General features: G+C 38.5%; 1 protein-coding gene across 9 annotated transcripts; it reads right to left on the minus strand.

Annotated features, from left to right (window-relative positions):
* Positions 1–9,867: 9,867 nt before the first annotated feature.
* Positions 9,868–18,616, minus strand: LOC140577713 (interleukin-18 receptor 1-like). Of its 9 annotated transcripts, none has more exons than XM_072698005.1 (12): positions 18,411–18,607; positions 18,277–18,335; positions 17,468–17,509; positions 15,377–15,665; positions 14,589–14,751; positions 14,264–14,423; positions 13,959–14,027; positions 13,509–13,644; positions 13,236–13,387; positions 12,850–12,999; positions 12,028–12,180; positions 9,868–10,881 (listed from the first exon to the last, which is right to left on the minus strand). In XM_072698005.1, the coding sequence occupies exons 4-12, from the start codon at positions 15,601–15,603 to the stop codon at positions 10,547–10,549; spliced, it is 1,545 nt and encodes a 514-aa protein (XP_072554106.1). In that variant the 5' UTR covers positions 15,604–15,665; positions 17,468–17,509; positions 18,277–18,335; positions 18,411–18,607; the 3' UTR covers positions 9,868–10,546. The 9 variants fall into 9 exon arrangements, with proteins under 9 accessions (XP_072554106.1, XP_072554087.1, XP_072554081.1 ...); XM_072697986.1 differs by having other exon boundaries at positions 17,051–17,509; XM_072697980.1 differs by lacking the exon at positions 17,468–17,509 and having other exon boundaries at positions 18,496–18,616.
* Positions 18,617–19,116: the final 500 nt, after the last annotated feature.

Consider the following 19,116-nt stretch of genomic DNA (forward strand, 5'->3'; position numbering starts at 1 on the left):
GTGAACAAAGACATGCCCTCACTCCACAGGAAATGTGGACAGGAAATGGGGGGGGGGGGGTGAATTATGAGGTCACTGATGTAAAAGTAGGGTTTTACAGCAGAAGCAGGTTTTCTGTTGCCCTGTATCCAGCTGCACATCTGACTGGTGAACTTCAGACACATTGGCTGCTCTCATTGGTCAGTAGGATCACGACACTGTGACCTACTTTATAAGGAGTAAATGTAGCATAGTGTGACGCAGAGAGACATTGTGCATTAATAACTTTCATTACAGATACCTAGACCAAGAAGCAGGCTTGTTTTGCATTTTAAACTGGTCAGACTGGAAACTATTACTTTAGCACAATCATCAGCACTTATTTCTGATGTAATGTAAACTATACTGTATAATATTATTTAAGTTGAATATTTACCAGGTAGGATTTGATAAACTCTGTTAAAATGACTGAATAGCTGCATTTAAAAATCCTGTATGTCCATTAAGTTTAAACACCAGTTATTTTAACATGTTAAGTCTTTTTGTTCAGAAATAAAGATAACTTAAAGTTTTCAGGATATTTATTTGTGACCAAGACATCCAATATTTATTTTTTTTGCATGTGTATTTTAATCACTGCTGTTGCGGTTTTTGTTGCTGTCGTGGTCGTTTGTTGCTGTCGTGTTATTGGCTCTTGCTGGAGATTTTCTCAAATTATGGACATGATACTATGGGGTGTTCTGTTCATTTTTGCGTAGAAAATTAACACCACAGCAGTTTGCACTTTGCACAGATTGGGGGCTAGTAATCTGTGCAAAGGGAAGTCTTACGTGAGGAAGAGAGGAAAGAATGACCCGTGTCTGAAGGACGCTTAATGTGCTGCCTGAGGTGACCACGGTCTCTCCATTATTTGTTCTGTTAAGGGAAACTGCAGCAGCCTGGAGCTCTGGATTCCTCTTGCTTCTTACATGTGCACATTTCTTTACCTCCCCAGCTCACCTACTTACTGTGCCTTCCCTCTGTACCCAGTTTCTTTAATCATTTTCCCACTAATTCCTTCCTATAGCCCCACTAGCTGCACAGAATATCCGTTATTCCTACCTTTCAGTAGTCAGTGCGCCTAATGATTTCTTTCCTCGGGAAATGAGTGTCTTGAATAAGGAGAGCTTGCTTGGCTGTGTTCAAAAGCCACCGTGCACATATATAATACCGTACACACTGTAATAAATGGAAATGTCAAAATGACCAAAGATGCATATTTTATAAATTACAGAATATAGACTTATCTATCTATTTCAGGACTGTGTATTGATCAGTGTTGGTAGTAACTTGTTACTATAATTCCACTACTTTTGGTGGTAACGAGTAATGTAACTAATTATCTTTTCAAATTAAATTATGTATTTAAAAGTACTGAAATTTAAATGGACTCATTATTTGTTACTTGACTTTTGTAAAAATTTCAATGCACAAATTCATTTCCTGTTTTCCCCCATAGCTATCAAAAGCGCCTATTTCCCCCTCCTATTCCCATCTCATGCAGCTATTTTCCATTCTGCCCACAGAAAGTCTCAAAGTAACAGTCTGATCAAACAAATAGCACTATTCTACTGCTTCATGTGGCTATTGAATAGATTACTTAAACAAGGGCTGGAAAAAGTGTGTAAACTTTTATTTTTACTGACAGTGGGACCTCTTTGAGAAGCAAGAACCACAACCAAAAGTTTCCTGTTGTTGTTGATGAGACCTGCATAAAGGTTAGAGGCTGGTTTGGCCCATTCTGCTTCACAGACGTTTCTCAGTGTTTTGGGGGAAGAAGCAGTTAGCAGTTTTGGCAGTTAAGCTCTACTTGACTTAACTTGCTTGCGTGCAACGTGATTAGAATACTCCAGTACCATGACTAACAATGCAGCAAAATGGCAGCAATTGCTCAATATATTTCAACCCTCCTATACACTAATGGCTGAATTTGAAAAAATTGCTTTTACACCATGTGGATTAGTCAAAACATGATACAGGAAGTCAACCACAACTCCATTGCCAAGAAGGCTCAGTGGATTTACCAAACCTGCCAATGATGACCCAGTTCTTTGTTACTGTCCCTGGGTCTGGTTTCGGGAAACCCAAGTGAAAACTTCAGATTTTTCCACTGAAAGGAAGCTCCACCTCTTTCAAGCAAAGGACTGACTCATTTTTGAGATAAAAGGCAGCCAGCAGGATGTATTGGGGAGGGTGTTTGCTGGTGGATTTTTCCTGGAGTACCTGGGCAAATTCTTTGGTTTCGAATTTAGATGAGATTTATGGATTTTGGTTTATGGTTCTTGGTATTTTGTACACATTTGCTGCCTTTGTACAAGTTTGTATGTCCTTATGTTTTTGAGTCAATGGTTGTTTTTTTCTTCGTATCTTAGGTTCTCTCCTGTAGGTATTTTACTGCATTGTGGAGGGAGTTTAAAAGCTCAGTTGTACATTGATGTCTGCCAGTTTTTATATGTTGGTTACTTCACTTCTCTTGTTAGTTTTGTTTGGTGTTTTGGTACTAGCTCACCTAAAGTCACCTGTATTTCACTATACCTACATTAACCGCTGTCTTTAGGGTCATTGCCATGATGAATGTTCCAGATTCTGTTAAACTTCAAATCACTGAGAGATACCCTGATGTTCTAGAATTCATTATTCCTTCAATGACCATAAGCAGACAGCAGCCTCATCTATTCACAGCCCAGTTCTAGCGGCCTTTGTAATATATTCACTCCCAGACAGTAAGAACTGCAGATTATTTCCATTTATGTCTGGCTGGATTAATTGAGGCCCAGGTCTTTAGAAATGCTCCTGTAACGCTTTCCAGTTCAATGAGCTTCAACAACTCTGCTTCTAAAAATGAAGCCTGCATTTTCAATGAATTCACTATTGGTATAGTTTTTACCAGGAACCTCACTTTTACCCCCAATGCCGCCTAAATGACCACTCCTTAACTGAAACATCTGACACAAATTCCATATAAGTCATTATCCTAGAGATTCACGAGTGATGTGTCATAACTTTCCAATAAATGTGACAAAGCACAATAGTTGTGTGTCGTTTGTTGAATCAGATTGTGTTTATCAATTTTTATGACTTAGATACAGATCAGACCACATTTTATGAGCAATTAATGCTGGAATCAAGTCCACTCCCCACAAAGTGTTATATAGAACAGGTGCAAAACAACTGTTGAATGACACATTCCAAATATGTATTAATAATAGCTGATCAACATGGCAGAAACAAAACATTCCTTTTCACCAAATCAACTTTTAAATCAAAACATTTCCCTTTTTAAAATCTTCCTGTAAGGAAAGTTCTACAGCTTAATTCAGGCCAATGTTTACTGCTTTATTACAAGGTACCATTTTCAAGATTACAGTTTTACAGGATAACTATTACAGATTACAGGATAACTATAAGATATCCATGTCACTGTGCAGACTGTCTCATGTATTTTGTGTTTTGATCAAACAATATGGACCTATACAATGAGAATCAGTGCATGTATATTTGAATTTATTTCCATACTCTACCCGCATAGACGTTTAGAAAAATACATCTTTTCACTAGGAGTTGTTGGCCACAAGGGAATTTGATTACATTTATTGAGGGCATTGGAAATCTTTCATTTCTATCTTGACTCAGTTCAATTAAGCAAATAATTGACCTTTTCAAATTCACTGAGAAAACAAAAAACTATAAGTTGCTGAGCTTGCCAGTGTGGTTTTAGTGGAATACGGAGCATCATAGGTGTCATGGTAGAAAAAAAATATGATCTCGTAGTAAATCGTGCTCTCGAGTTAGTAATTTGTACCCTTCAATTCATCTCCAATCGGAAAGCACGACTTACTAACTCGAGCGCACAAATTAATAACTTGAGAGCATGAATTACTAACTCAAGAGCGCAAATTAGTAACTTTATTAACTCAAAATCACGAATTACGACAATATTTTTTTTTTACCATGACACCTAAGGGGCTGCGTAGTGGAATGGCGTTACATTATTTTTTTATTTTGCCGGAAAACCAAAGATCAATCTTTATTCTCCAGATTTAATAAGGAATTATAAACATGTCATGGGCCGATACGTTGAGGCCTCTTTTAAGTGGGGAATAAGCCAATAAAATCCCTCATCCTCCACTACAGAAAATTGCTGATCGTCCAATACGATCATCTACATTTTTAAGTAGTTCTGTCTTTAGCATTGGTGCTGCTAACTTTCAGTATTAATAAAGTTTAAATATCAACCAAGACTGACACTTCAAATCAATGCTGAAATCTTGATTTTTGATAAATATTGGCCAATACTGATATTTACATTACTTTTTACTTAGATAGTTAGCTACTGTACCAACCATGCCTACCGAATATAGTGGGTTATTTAAATATACATACTGTATATCACCTATTTATAACGATGTAAATTTCCACATTGCAAATGCATAAACTGTATATGCGTGATGTTCATGCACATGTTTAATGCCATATTCTATATATATTTGTATGATCTGCTAACATTTATATTTATATATCTCAATCTCCGGAAACCAGGGAGGGCCCCAACACTTACTGCCGTCACATACGTGGGCTTCCTGTGTAACCGCCAACTGTTTCAGCACCGTCTGCAGGCAAAAGGGATGCATGGCTTTCTTATTCTTAAGTAAAAAGAAAGAAACACCACAATGCCTTTGCCAGCTCTTCGGAAATACAGATGAATGGTAACTGTGAGCACATGACCACACGGCTGCACCAGATGTTCTTCAGAAGCATCCATTAGCAAGCTGTGCCAGACACAGAAGTTAAACGGAAGGCTAACAATCGGTCCGTGAAATAGTGTGGGAATTAGGGGCAGAAAAAAAAATCATTTTATATGCGGAGAGCTGCTGTACCACCGATTTTGCCTCATGATTGTTGCCTGACGTCTCTCTTGGCCTAATTCCCAAAACATTCCGGAACAGTCTGCACCTGTGGGCTTTTCCTTTTCTCTTCCTCATTGGCATGGTCTTCTTTCAGCAGTGCTGGAACAAGGCTTCTACTGCTTCTTCTGCTGTCAGGCCAAAATCAAGACAAAACAGACCTTCTTTGACAAATCAACACTGAGACGGTGATCTATCTCACATAACTCCAGCACTGAAACAGGAATACTGATTTTGTCTCAGACAATAAGACATACAATGAACAATATATAAACAATAAAAAAGGCTGAAAATTCCTATACCCAGTATTATCAGGCAATATAATTTTATATGGTTGACAATTAAGAAAATAGTTTTAGATAATTAATGCTGATAACACTTCACCTGGTAGCATTTTACTTGGTAACACTTTACTTGAGGGGACGCAAATACTATAGTAATAACTCAGTTACTACTGAAGTACAAATCGTACAAATATAGTTGCCACTTGAGATAAAAAAAATGCATTGTGATTTATTATTGATGAACAAAGGTTTACAGAAGTAACATAGTAACAAATATAGCAACTGCTTGGGATGAAACATGCATCATGATTTATTAATGATGAACAAATATGGGATCAGTATTTAACTTGTGTTATTCATGACTTGTTCCTTCAGTAGTTACTTCAGTGCTTCACAAAGGTTTACAGAATTAACAGATATAGTAACAAGTATAGTAACTGCTTGGGATAAAACATGTGACATAATTGAGTGGTATTCTTATATTAGTTTGTCAAAGCTAAACCAACTTTATTGCTTGTTTCACAAAAAGCACCTTACAGTACCTATGAAGAAAAAAGCCTACTTTCGCTGCCAAAACTTTCATGTGATGTTTCAAATGCCCAGTCACGTTTCAGATACCCAATCATGTTTCAGATACCCAATCATGTTTCAGATACCCAATCACGTTTCAGATACCCAATCATATTTCAGATACCCAATCACTAACAACTTATTATGCAGGACTTCACAAGACTCTTCCTGAACCTTTCTTGTTTCAGTATGGTATATTACTAATGTTCATTCACTTAATTGACGCTTTTGTAGGGGGAAATGTTACTATTTATGCACGCTGCCTGGGATTTGAACCCATAGCCTCGGCATTGTTAGCACAGTGATGTTACGTGTTGGACAGAACCCATAATGAGGCTGGGGAGGTCCATTCAGTGTGATGTACACACGCTTGGTGATGTTTTTCTGCAGGACGTGACCAGGCCTTCCTGATTTTACAGATATAAAGGTGAAGATAAGATAAAGACACAGTGACTCACGAGAGCGTTGGAGAGATGAGGCAACAAAATTCAGTGCGTTATAAAAAGAAAGACACAGTAATTAAACTGTTTTATTAACTCCATCCTTCTGCTGTAGATAATGAGAAGATGTCCGCCACAATCTCAGGTGGGAAGAAGCGATGATTTATGCAGTGGAATGCTAGAATCCTTCCAGGCCTGTGCAGTAGTGGCCAGAATCAGGGTCTCAGGGTCAATGAGAGCAAGACTTCAATCAATGGTATCCATAGCATAGCCTTGCTAAGTGCTCTGAGTTGTAGATTACAATGGGGGGAATATAGACAGTGGATTGTTAACTCAGTTCTCAAATACGTCAATATATGAGTATACTGCTTTTAAAAAGCTTGTGATTTTCAACATAATGATATTAATAATTGTAGAACTATTTTTTACAAATGATGTTTCAGTCCATAACTGTGATGTTGTACAGCTGGTTTCTTAGCATTTTGGCTAAGGACAAGGGTCATATTTGTAAGAGTTTAGTATCTGATACGTTCTCCATGGAGCAGAGAACATATTTAACAGATTTATGGAAAAATGAGCTAGAATAAGTTCCTGTCCCATCCTCTCCACATATTGATCAGCAGACACCTCTAGGAGGGCTAGATTTCTAGCTTTCCTGTTTGCCTAAAAAGAGAACAAGACATTGTTTGGAAATTGTAGGTCCTGTCCAGCCGGTTTGCTCTTTCCTCCCATTTTTTCCCCAAGAATTTCCTGTTTGGTACAATGGTGCCCTCTACAGGATTATCCTGTATCCAAACCAGTATTAACTCCAAATTTAAAAAATGAGAGACTTTATACTGTATGTAGGGCAGGGGCCGCCAATCTTATCCGCAAAGGCCCAGTGTGTACATAGCTTTCTGGGATAACCTTTAGGTTAACAGTGCAAGCCCAGGTGTGAGGACTCTTCAGCCAGTCAGTCCTCTAATTAGTAATCTAACTAGGGAGTTGCAGGGAAAATCCACATACATTCCGGCCCTTTGCGGATAAGACTGGCCACCCGTGATGTAGGGTTTCCAGATAATCCATGTCAGGGAGAACAGGGTTTGTAAACTACCATTTCAATGAAAAAGATCTGGATTTCACTGAATTCTTGCTGTGTGCTGATTGGTCAGTCTCCTATAATCATGCATGTGTCACTAATGTTAATGTGACACAGCTGGATGAGTCTTTCAATCAAGGAAACAAACCGGTAAAAATACAAGCAGAAACATTAAAACACAGGAGCCTTTCAGTTATAAAGTAGTTTTTAAAGCCTGAAGTAGCTCATAGTGTCCCTCCTGACATGGATTATCTATCACCCTACTTATACGTATGTCTTACAGGTCCTTACTCACACAGGTCTTTACAAAAGACCTACATTAAACACTCAATATGCCTAAATTTCCTATAAGTCAGTGTAAGATATTTCATTGGTTTATGGACTAACACAGTTGCCTCACACCTCTGGAGACCTGGGTTCGAGTCTCAGCCCTGTCTGTGTGTGTGTGGAGTTTGCATGTTCTCATAATGTCATCATGGGGTTTTTCTCCACGTACTGAGGTGGAGATCCCAAATTGTCTGTCACTGTGTGTGTGAGATTGTTCTTGATGGGACGATGAGTTTCGGGAATGGATGTACAAAGAGCCAATGTCTGTTAGAAAATATGACAGACTACAATTTAAATCTAACTTAATTTAATATCTGTAAAAAAGGAGAATTACACTGGAGGAGAATCACAAAGCAGAGTTACACAATAGCACCTGAAAACAAATATGTTGAACACTGAAAGTTAAGCATTCCAAGTTTTGTCCAGTGACATCCATTACTGTCATACACAGCTTCACAGTACAAGTTACATTGTGTAAATATATCCATATTGTGGCCTAGTCAAATATCTCATAGTATTTTCTGAATGACCACCTTGAGATCGTGTGTAAGATTAATGCATCATGAAGAGACATAACGAACAGTGGCTGTGGATTGGGGCTGTATTACAGGTCTGCGACCCGACCGAAGTCCTACGGACCCAACATGTATCGAGTTTCGGGCCCAAGTACAGGTCAGTTTCCTCTGGTTGGGATTGGGTTTGGTGTTTTTTTTTTAAATGTGCAAATCGCTCCTTGCACTTTTGCTTTTGCTCGATTGCACTTTCCAACCCCCACTCCCCACCCCCCCACCCCTTTTTCTGTCTCGTCTACCGGCTACCCAGCAAGCATCTGACTAGCAATGGAAGAAATGCAGCAAAAGCTTGCAAAAAAGTCTCCATATACACATATTCTGGGTTCGGGTTTTAGATTTGCCAGTGCTGTTCAGGCCAGGTTGTCTTCAGTCTCACGGTCTCGGGTTTGGGTTCGGGCTTTAATTTCAGGCTGTACAGGATTCCATATGCTGAAGTCAGAATAGAAATCGAACCTGGACTTATTAGGCCACTTATTAGGCCATCCCTGCTACAGAGTCAAACTGAGCTAGAACCCTGTTAAATATCTCAGGATCATATGATCTATGTTTAACACACTGACACAGTCATGTCACACGATCTCCTGCAGCGTAAAATACCCGTTTGACGTACTTTCCCTGTAAACAAGCCATCCCAGAAATTACTTAAAGTGAGACAGTTTTTTGAATAAACCCACAAGTCATTTTCCATCAGTGTGTTCCGTGTTTTTCTACATGGCGTGGGCAGTGGTTGAAGTGTGAAAAAACAGGGGACAGTACTCCTCTTGTTAAACAGTACTGGTACATTGTAGGAAGTGCCAGTACTCAAGAAACATGCCCAGTACTCATGAAAAAAAACAAAAAACAACAAAGCAATACCAGTACTATGTACCAGTCAATACCAGCCCTCTTCAGGTACTGGCCAGGATTGGAGGAAAAGAAATTAGAATAAGTGAATAAGTAATCTACTTCTAGATTAGATTGTGCCTGTACTGGTTTCATGTTCCTCTTCTGTCTGATACTGTGCTTTCGCTACCCCCATTTTTCCACCAAGTCAAAACCACTTCCAGTTTCACATTTCTAAGACACATTCACAATAGACAGATACAAGAAAGATAGAAAACTCAATGAAAGTTGCTTTAATCACTGCGCTGTGAAATTCTTGATTTCCAGCTCAGCAAATCACCGTAGAAAATCAATGAGCTATATTGATCTTTAATTCTAAAATAATCCTTAGTTTATAATCGTTAATTATAATTCTTTAATTCTTAATCTGTTGATTCTTTGCTTCTTCAGCCTTAGGTTTATAAATGTATAACTTACAGCTTGTTCTGCATTAACCCTTACATATTCTACATGAATTTCCAACCTTAAAGTAGATATCTGAGCTCTCTGATAACCTAAAGCTAAATTGTGGGCATTTCTTTGCGGCTGAATGTAATGGCGCAACTGTAAGCATATCTCGCCTATTTCCGGTGTGAGGTCTGTGAAAAAACAGCTAAGCTGCTCTGAGAGAACTTTTTTTTAACGGCCCCTGTTTTCACCTCCACACATAGCATTCTCTCACCGCCTTCCAACTCATCCACTAACTCAGAAAATATCAGCACCTCGAGCGACCATCTTTACACAATATACCATAATCTGAGAATATACAACGCTATGTCCTGCATGACAACCATCAGCTTTACTCCCTTCTACTATTTCTCATACTCATAACAGGTTTTTAATCTAATTCGGTTTATCACGAGTTATGGAGCGGTACACATAGTGCAGGGCTATTCAAATCACGGTCCTCAAGGTCCGAGCCCTGCTGATTTTCCAGCCTTCCTATACCTGTGAGCTGGGTATGAAGTCTCTGTGGCCAATCAGAATCAGTGATTATTAAACCAACTACCTGGGAGAATTGAAAACAAGGCCTGGATTTGGATTCGAGGTCCAGATTTGAAGATCCCTGATATAGTGAATCACTGTAGGGTAACAAGCAGGATATAAGGCCTGTTACACTGATGAGAAGGGGCATCAACCTCCTGAGCCAGCTGAAACTTTAAGGGCACTGTGGTCTTTTACAATTTAAGCATCTCTTAAGTAAGAGCAATAATAAGGCATTGGGAAGGGCTTGTTGGGTACACAAGTGCAGAGCTCTAAATTAGCCTCATGAACCATTTGCTGTATTTTCCGAAGCCTCATGAACCATTTGCTGTATTTTTTGACCCCAGTAGATGGTGCTCTTGCTCTGGGGAATGATTTTATGTACAGACAGCACCATCTAGTGGAGTCAAAAAATACAGGAAATGGTTCACGAAACTTCATTTGGCCATCACTACTCTAAATCTATCAAAGGCCAGGCGAAGTAACTGGGTGGCCTGACTTTCCATAATCACAGCAGCACCAGTTCATTCTGCTGCCTCCTTCTGGCAGGCATGTGGTAAAGCATGTGCTTCCAGAATTCTGAGCTCAGGGGAGCTGAGCGGTTTCCCTTCCAGGTTACAGCCCCTCCAGAGCGTGCCAGCAGACGCAGAGACTCAGGAAGGGAGTCCAGGCCACCACGTGGTGTCTTCCGGATCAGAATGAGGCGAGTATGGCGGTCCACCAGTGCTGCATGCAGCCCCCCCTGCAGGCCATACTGGTCCTCTGCCTGTGGCCCTTCAGCCCTGGGAATCAGCAGCAGCCGGCGACTCTGTTTCACACGCTCCAGCACTGCCTCCACTGCCGCTGAATTGGCCAATCATACAGCAGCACCAATTCATTACACCAATCAAACAGGGGCACCCAGGTGCTAAATAAATCACATGGCAGCACCCAGGTGTCAGAACTTTTAATTGAAAGAATTATAATAATAATTTAACTATTTATCCAGTGGAGCCTGAAGGAAAAAAACTCTACTAATATTAGATAGCTTAATTTTTTACAAAAACATATATAACATATAGAAACATTTAAACTCTATCTTTAGTTTATGCTGTATTGGTCACTGCTTTTATTCAGATTAAGCTTTTACTTACACAAAAGTGTTCTGAGGGCAAAAGGAAAAATGACTGGTTCAGAGAGATAACCAATCAGATTGTAGAGGTGCTGGGTCCAAGCAACTAGAGGAGGCAAGACCCATATATCTGATTGGTCTCCAATATAATCTAATTGATCAATCATTGAACCAATCATTTTCCCTTCTGCTCTCAGAACATTTTTGGATAACACTTTCTACGAAGCCTCCTTTTATAAAGCACTATAGATACCTCCATAATGTATTATAATGGTCAGTATCAGAATCATGGATCCTTTGCATTGCATTATGAAGGTATCTATAGCGTACTATGGATGAGAGCTTCATAAAAATTATCCTGACTGCTTTACGTAAAGTGTTACCCATTTTTGTGCAAGTAAAACTCCCATGAGCCCAGTCTAAATAGGTAACCGTGGAGACAGCTAATCAGTTTTCAGCTGCTTTGATGCTGACAAACACATACACTTTACGTATTTGTATAGTTCTTTAGATTTCATTAATGATAAATAAGGATTATAGTATTAAAAAACTATAGCAGTTGTGGCAGGTAGATGGAGCTGAGGATACTTCAAAAAGAGGTCAGGTGACCAGGTTTAATTAAGGGAATTTCTGAAAAATAAACTCTCTGTTACATATATTTTTGCAGTTGTAGTTTAGGAACCACAGTTAAAAGACAGAGGTTACTAGGTGTATATGCTGGTAAATCATAATATATGTAACTGAGTCTGAAACATGAATCGTTTCCTACAAGTATTAGCTCATATGTCTCCAGAATGTTTTGAAGTTTACACAAAGTATGTGCCACTTGACCTTTTTTTGATGTTTAAGAACATCTTGCAGATTTTTACAGGTCTCACCTTCTCCAGGAAGCAAGTCACGGTCATAGACACAGAGCCGGTAACTATACTGGGTCTCCAAAAGGTTCAGCAGCAATACCCTCTCATCCTCAGTCAACGCTTCCTCACTGCAGGTCTGATAGTATGAGATGTAGGCATCATATTGCTTGCCATCTGAAACATAGTCAATATGTGGTGTTACTGTAGCAGAGGTGTAAATAATTCATGAGCAAATTTTACAAAACGGTTGGTTACGTAAGAACCATTTTTGGGACTTGGTAAGTTTCAGAAATTTAATGAAAGTTCTTCATGAAACTTTTGACAAGGAATCCTGACTTTGCCAAAAATGGACTGAGTGATTTTTGGAAATTTGCCATTTCATCATTTGACTTTCAAACATCCCACACATTTCACGTGTTCAAGAATCAGTCTGGGTTTCAGTTCTCCTAGAATTAAATTCCTGATTGAGAGCTGCAAATGTCTTTATGATTCTGATTTCTCATATACATATCGTCCCTGTCCACTGGAAGTCATGTATGTCCACTTTTTGATGAGAATTTTTACTATCCATAGGATCTGCCCACTCTTCTCTGTGTACTAACAGTGTTCGACATCCAATTGACCAATGGAAAGATGTTTTATGAAGTTTATTGGGCTCATTTGAAACATTTCTATTTCATATGGGGATTAAACACCTACGTGTTACTTAGATAGAGCCTTGTGGATGGTACAACGAGCTGGATTTACTGCACCCAGTACACATGAAAGGTTATGTCTGCTGTCCACTTGAAAAGTTATAAAAAAAAAAAAAACAACATATCTGGAAGATTCAATAATTCTTACCTGTTGGACGGCATTGATTACGCTGAATGTCACGGAAGAACAGCACAATGTCGATTCTTAGCTTGTAGTACACAATGATAACTACCACAACTATGAAGGCAGAGACAGCCACAATTGCTAGGCTAACAGTTGGGACAGACTTAGATGTGACTGTAAAACAGAAACAGAACAGGATAATCACACACTCTCCCCACACAGCGTACAAAAAGGAAACACATCACAAAATAAACCATTAAATAATTTTTTTTGTCAGCGTAGGAATATACCGCTTAAAAGATACTACTAAATTAGTTTCCTCAGCTTTGTAAAAAGTGACCATGCATTGGCACTGAGTCAAAAACAACAAGATCACAGGACAGACATGTGAACAGCAGTTCAGACCCTACCTTTCTGTTTCAGTGTAATGGAAACGTTAATCAGTACCCACAAGTCTGAATCTAGTTTGCAGGTAAATGCAGTGTCAAGGTGGACTTTTGAGACATTTTTCACTACCAGCCATGCGATCATGTGATAGCTGTTTTGGTCCCTTTGCTCCTGGCTGAGAAAAAAGCACAGACAGCTAAGCAGGGCTTACACTTTGAAGATGCTGAATGTCAGCGAAATTTGGTTCTGTTGTTTGTTGTTTTATCATATTGTTGTGAGAAACCTACGATGCTCACATAGTGCTGTTGTAGTAAACGGTCATGTTCTGATCTGTAGGAATATTTGAAGATCTATTAATCCAATGAAGCTCCATGTATTCTGTTTTAGGATGACTGTCCATAACCGCTAAACACATTATCTCAACCTTCTGACCTGTAGAATCACATAAAAATGCCAGAATTTACAGTATATCATTTCATTCTCTGTTTTCATCATTGTAAATAAAGACGGTTTATGTATTTGAACATGTCTGTATATTAATCCTTTTGTTGTTAGTCGATGGTTTATCCCTGCTTTCATTTAAATGTGTTGATCTAGGCTTATTGTACAAAATTTGTACACACTGGGGAAACATTCAGATTATGCACTTTAATCAATGTATTATTCATGTTTCTTAATGTGAGTATATCGGTATCCGAAGAAATAAAAGATCCATTTGGACAATTTCCAAAACCCCTTCCTCTTACCCAGATCCACACTGATGTTTTCATTGGGTTGTGGTTTTATAATTTTGGGCTCAAGAGGATCCATAGAAGCTGCCAAAAGTTACATCATAAATCAGTATTATACCTGAACAAATCATGCCTCATGTATGTAAGGACAAAAAAGCCATCAATTTCAAGAATAGCTTGGCTTTTTCATTCATTTCATTTCCATTTCATTTTTATAGAAGAAACTCCATTTTTTAACAACAGGTTTTGTTTTAGACACAACAAACTGCAAAAATATAAAGCAAAGTTAACTGAGCAAATTCAGCATTTCAGTAATTTACCTTTTACTGATAAGTTGTTTGTTTCAGAAGTGTAGTACAACATCCCCTTGTATTTGCAGAAGCTTTTAGATTTATAGACCCCTTCATCACTTTTAGAAACCATTTCAAAGTGAATGTTTTTCGTAGAGGAAATATATGTTTCATGGCAATTGTCAGAAACCTAACAACAGAAAAGGAAAAAAAATGTAGTATGATTAAAACTAGTCAAACAACTATTCTCTCAATTCTTTTCTTAAGGTAGAATGTTCTAAAGTATAATCTGCATGTGTATTTCTGAAAATACACATAACATATATGGCATTGGGAAAATAAGCAGATTCTGTACCTTGAACCAAGTGATGTTCAACTGACAGAAAGAAGGGTCATTGAGAAATTTCTTTGTAATGACATATGATTTCTTCTCATGAGAATAGTCATCATAGATAGTGTCATCCATGTAACATTCACTGTACACTGTCAAATTAATCCAGGCATTTTTATCTCCATTTCTTCAACAGAAAAAAACATCAGTTAATGCATGCAGGAGACATTGCGAAGTATCTATACAAACTGTCTTGAGACACGCTAGCTAAGCCAAACCAGAGATGCACCTGGTCACCACTCATGCTGTCAGAACAGTGATAAATGAAAGTACAGGAAAGCTGACTGTTTATCTAGCCATTATTCACAATGCTAATTATGTGAAACAATTACAAGTCTACATCCAAACCCAGAACACAAGAAGGCTGGTTGCCCCACCTCCCTCAGTTACACATTGCTTTGGGTAAAACTGTGTGATAAATAAATAAATGTGTGGGAATGTAATTTACGGTTACAATGGACTCAAGTCCATTGAAGTTTGAAGAAGTAGACCCCATCATTGTAACATTTATCTACAGACAGTTTGATGAATCAAAGTACAAAATACTCCCTTCCCATCAAGTACGGAATCATGCATCATGATATTACTGTAATGTGAATGTGCTGAACTAGCAAATGACAGCATTTACTTCAGCTCTCCGCTGCATAGAACGACACAGTCTGGTCCTGGTCAGGTTGCCTGCTTCTTGTTTAGGTACCTTATCATGCAGGAGTACACAGCATAATCAGCATACATACTGTTAGATCACTCACTTCTCCATGCAGGTGTACATTCCGCTGTCATTCTTTAATACTTTCATCATAAACAGCATGTCTTTCTGTTTAACCTGTGGTCTCCCAACCTCCTCTATCAGCTCCTGGAGCCCCAGGGAGGAATTCTTTCTCCAGACCAAGGAAGAGGATTTTAGGGGACATCTAAGAACTGCTATTTCCCCCTCCCGGAAAAAGACATTGGCAGGAACTCCAGAACGCCGATACATCCATGCAGCGCAGGAAAAAAAGCCCTCGCAGTCTATCTGTACTCCGTCAGAAGCACAGGTCTCTGTAGAAGGACAACAAGATGTTAGCTGTAGAAATTTATATCAATTATTTTATTGTGCTTGACTCTCAAACACTCTGTTATAATTATTTGTTGTCGAACTGCTAATGCTAAGGCTGCACCAGGCAGTATAGGACAAAAAGCAGGAAGGGGTCCTGGAAAGGACGCCAGTTCAGTACCGGTCGTAGCCGATGTGGCCCAAGGTCACACACATAACGAAGTCACGCTTGCACAAACGCACATACACACACATAACTAAGTCACGCATGGAGAAACGCACATAACGAAGTTATGCATGCACATACACACACATAAAAAACACATGCACATACACCCACATACACATACATAAAAAAGTCACGCCTTCACAAACGAACATACACACACATAAAAAAGTCACACATGCACAAACGCACATACAAACACATAGCGAAGTCATGCATGCACAAACGCACATATACACGCATAACGAACGCAGGCATGCACACACATACACACATAACTAAGGCACGCATGCACACACGCACATACACACGCATAATGAAGGCACGTATGCACAAACGCACATACACACACATAATGAAGTCACGCATGCACAAACGCATATACAAACACATAGCGAAGTCACGCATGCACAAACGCACATACAGTATACACGCATGATCTCTACAGTCGCCTATTAAGTTGTCCAGATCTCAGTGCTTGAATTGGGAAAAAAAATAAGTGCAGGAACTCTAATTTTCTCGGGCCACTGTCGCTGCATCGGATCAGTTTCAGTAAGTACCGGAACGCAGAAAAAAGTGGCGGAACCCAAAAGACGAAAATACAGAAGTTCCGGAACTGCGTTCCGCTGCGTTCCGGCCCACTTCAAGCACTGTAAATAATTATAATTATCATTAAGTGAAATATGCATGCATTTAGACGGCTAAGCTAAACACACAAAATTGGCACTTAAGGTTCTACGGACAGACATTTCAGTAATATCTCAACCTCACATGAGCAACATTACACGTGGATTCTCCAGCATAAACATTACAACATATGTTGTTAAGAGATCCGGGTGTTCCGTTATGCTGCCTTGTCGAAAAATGCTACCGTAGTGCTATCGATAGCCCTAACCCTAACTCTTACCCTAACCCTAACCCCCCCAAAACCCCTAAAACCTAACCCTAATCCCAAAACGGTGGAACTGCACATGCGCAGAAAGGCTCGATAGCACGTCTCGATAGGTAGTATTTTTCGACAGAACACCGGCAGCACTCAGCATCCGCTGCTAACATCTTTACTGCGAAACATTAACCTGAACAACATGTGCACACTTTAAATATTTTAAACATCCTCAAACTTCACTCAGAATCAATAATTACAACTTTATCTTATGGACGCACACAAGTCCTGATGATGATCTTAATTAGGAACAACAACAGCCGATGCATGAAACCCGAACTCTAGAGAAAATGCCCGCAACTCACTCCAAAGAGGGGCGGATAACAATTTTAAAGGTCCCAGCGCAACAACACTTAAGAAAACTTGTTCCTATCTAAACAACTACAGCACAGTCTCTATAACATCTGTTGGACGAAGGAGGTAATCTATTAGAGTATGATATTTTTATGGACAAAATCAATTAGGAGTGTACTGAGAAACAATATAAAGTGGTTATTAAGGCAATTCCACAAGGAATGTTGAATATGGTTAAAGGAGCGATGCTTTATATCACATAAGTCCGAACTAACCTTTTCCCTGTATTGATGAACTTGACTTTAAAGGGAAAAAATGCACGAAGTCTTAAGAAATACTCTTACCTCTAGGTTATTCCCTCTTCCATTGAAAAAAAAGAGATTACCCTGAGGAACAGAAGTTGGGAACTTCTTCAAAATTGGTTAAATGTCAAAGATAATCTCTTACACAAACTAGAATTTCATGATGTTAAATTTGGTGGTCTCATGCATGACAAAAAAGAGATATAATATACAATACTATAATTTTAATGGCCAAATAATTTATTCATAGGTGCAGATTCTATGGGTCCAAATCCTTATTTGTAGCTTTCATGAAAGAACTCTTGAATTTAGAAAAAAAACATTGAAATACATGAAAACAACAAGCCTTGTTCGTTTCTCAGTTCTTCCATAATTTATTGTATGAATAGACCCACTTTCATCTTTTTCTTTTATTTTTATTTACTTTTATTTCACTTTATGTATCTCTTTATGTTTTGTTCATTATTTATTTCATTTATCTATTTGTATTTTGCTAAGATGGCATACAGTATTCTCAGATTTTTGTATATGCTCAGTTATGCGGTGTAATACTTGAGAAATTTGTAAGCTATATGGTGTTGTTCAATAAAGTTCTTTAAGAAAAAAATAGAACAAAATAAATAAATAAATATAAAAAAACGCACGCACATACACGCGCATAACCAACGCAGGTCTGCACACAAGTACGGGAGGAAATCAGCGCCTAACTGTGGCAGCACAACGGGATTCAACTCCGTGTCCCCGGAGATGTGAGGCCACAGTGCTACACGCTGAGCCCACTGTAATAACTGTCACTTTCTATTAAACAAACCACACCGAAAACACTGGCAGATCGTTTTCTTTTAAAATACCTTTAAACAGATATATGGCCAACAGCAACATCTTCCACTTCATGTTTAACGAGACCTGTCTAAAAAAAAAATCATTAACAAAACAGGATTACAACGTAATTACTGATCACACTCAGACAACCCGATAAACGTACCTTAATTTCTATTGCAATGCGTTTGAATGAATTATTTCGCAAATTAAATACAAATAAATACAAAACAAATACTTTATAGGGCTACCTTCATAAAACGGAAAATTAGATGATTCTGGGAGTTTATAAAGTAGAATGACAGTTTCGTTTTTTTCTCGTTTCTCTTCCGAGTGTTGAAAAAGCTGACGCATGGTGACGGGCAATCCCCTTTCTGCACGCCGCAAGAAAATTTTGTTTCGCCTACTTACCGAAAAGCACATGCACTTTTTATACGTAGGCCTACTGTAAATATTAAGACTTGATCTTAACCCTGGTTTGGACACTTTAACAACTGTGACATTCCGCATCCTATTAACTAATATATAATATTAAGTGGCATTTTTACATAATTTTACATATTTTACATATTGTTACATATTTGCGGAAGACCGCATACATAAAATACGCACCCACGTAGAAAAAAAAAATTTATTTGGCACCAGAGTACAAAGGCTGCTAATTTATCTTAATTTATTCTTAATTTTCTAACTCATCCAGGTTTGTATACCGTTTATCCACAATGCTTTTGATTTAATGTCCTCTATTACACTACAGTAATATCAATTAAAAACAGAAGACAGTAAAAGCTATTTTGATAGGAGAATTCTTTCTTCTCCGATAAAAAATAATAATAATGACAATTCTATTAAAAAATACAATTTCAAATACA

This window comes from Paramormyrops kingsleyae, chromosome 1 (genome assembly GCF_048594095.1).
Source record: "Paramormyrops kingsleyae isolate MSU_618 chromosome 1, PKINGS_0.4, whole genome shotgun sequence".
In the NCBI taxonomy this organism is placed as follows: domain Eukaryota; kingdom Metazoa; phylum Chordata; class Actinopteri; order Osteoglossiformes; family Mormyridae; genus Paramormyrops; species Paramormyrops kingsleyae.

Excerpts from the sequence above, each read along its gene's own strand:
- LOC140577713 (XM_072697978.1), bottom strand. Across the intron at positions 13,645-13,958 it reads AAACATCAGTGTGGATCTGG|GTCAGAAGGTTGAGATAATG; the intron begins GTAAGAGGAAGG and ends GTGATTCTACAG. Across the intron at positions 13,388-13,508 it reads GTTTACTACAACAGCACTAT|CCAGGAGCAAAGGGACCAAA; the intron begins GTGAGCATCGTA and ends CTTTTTTCTCAG.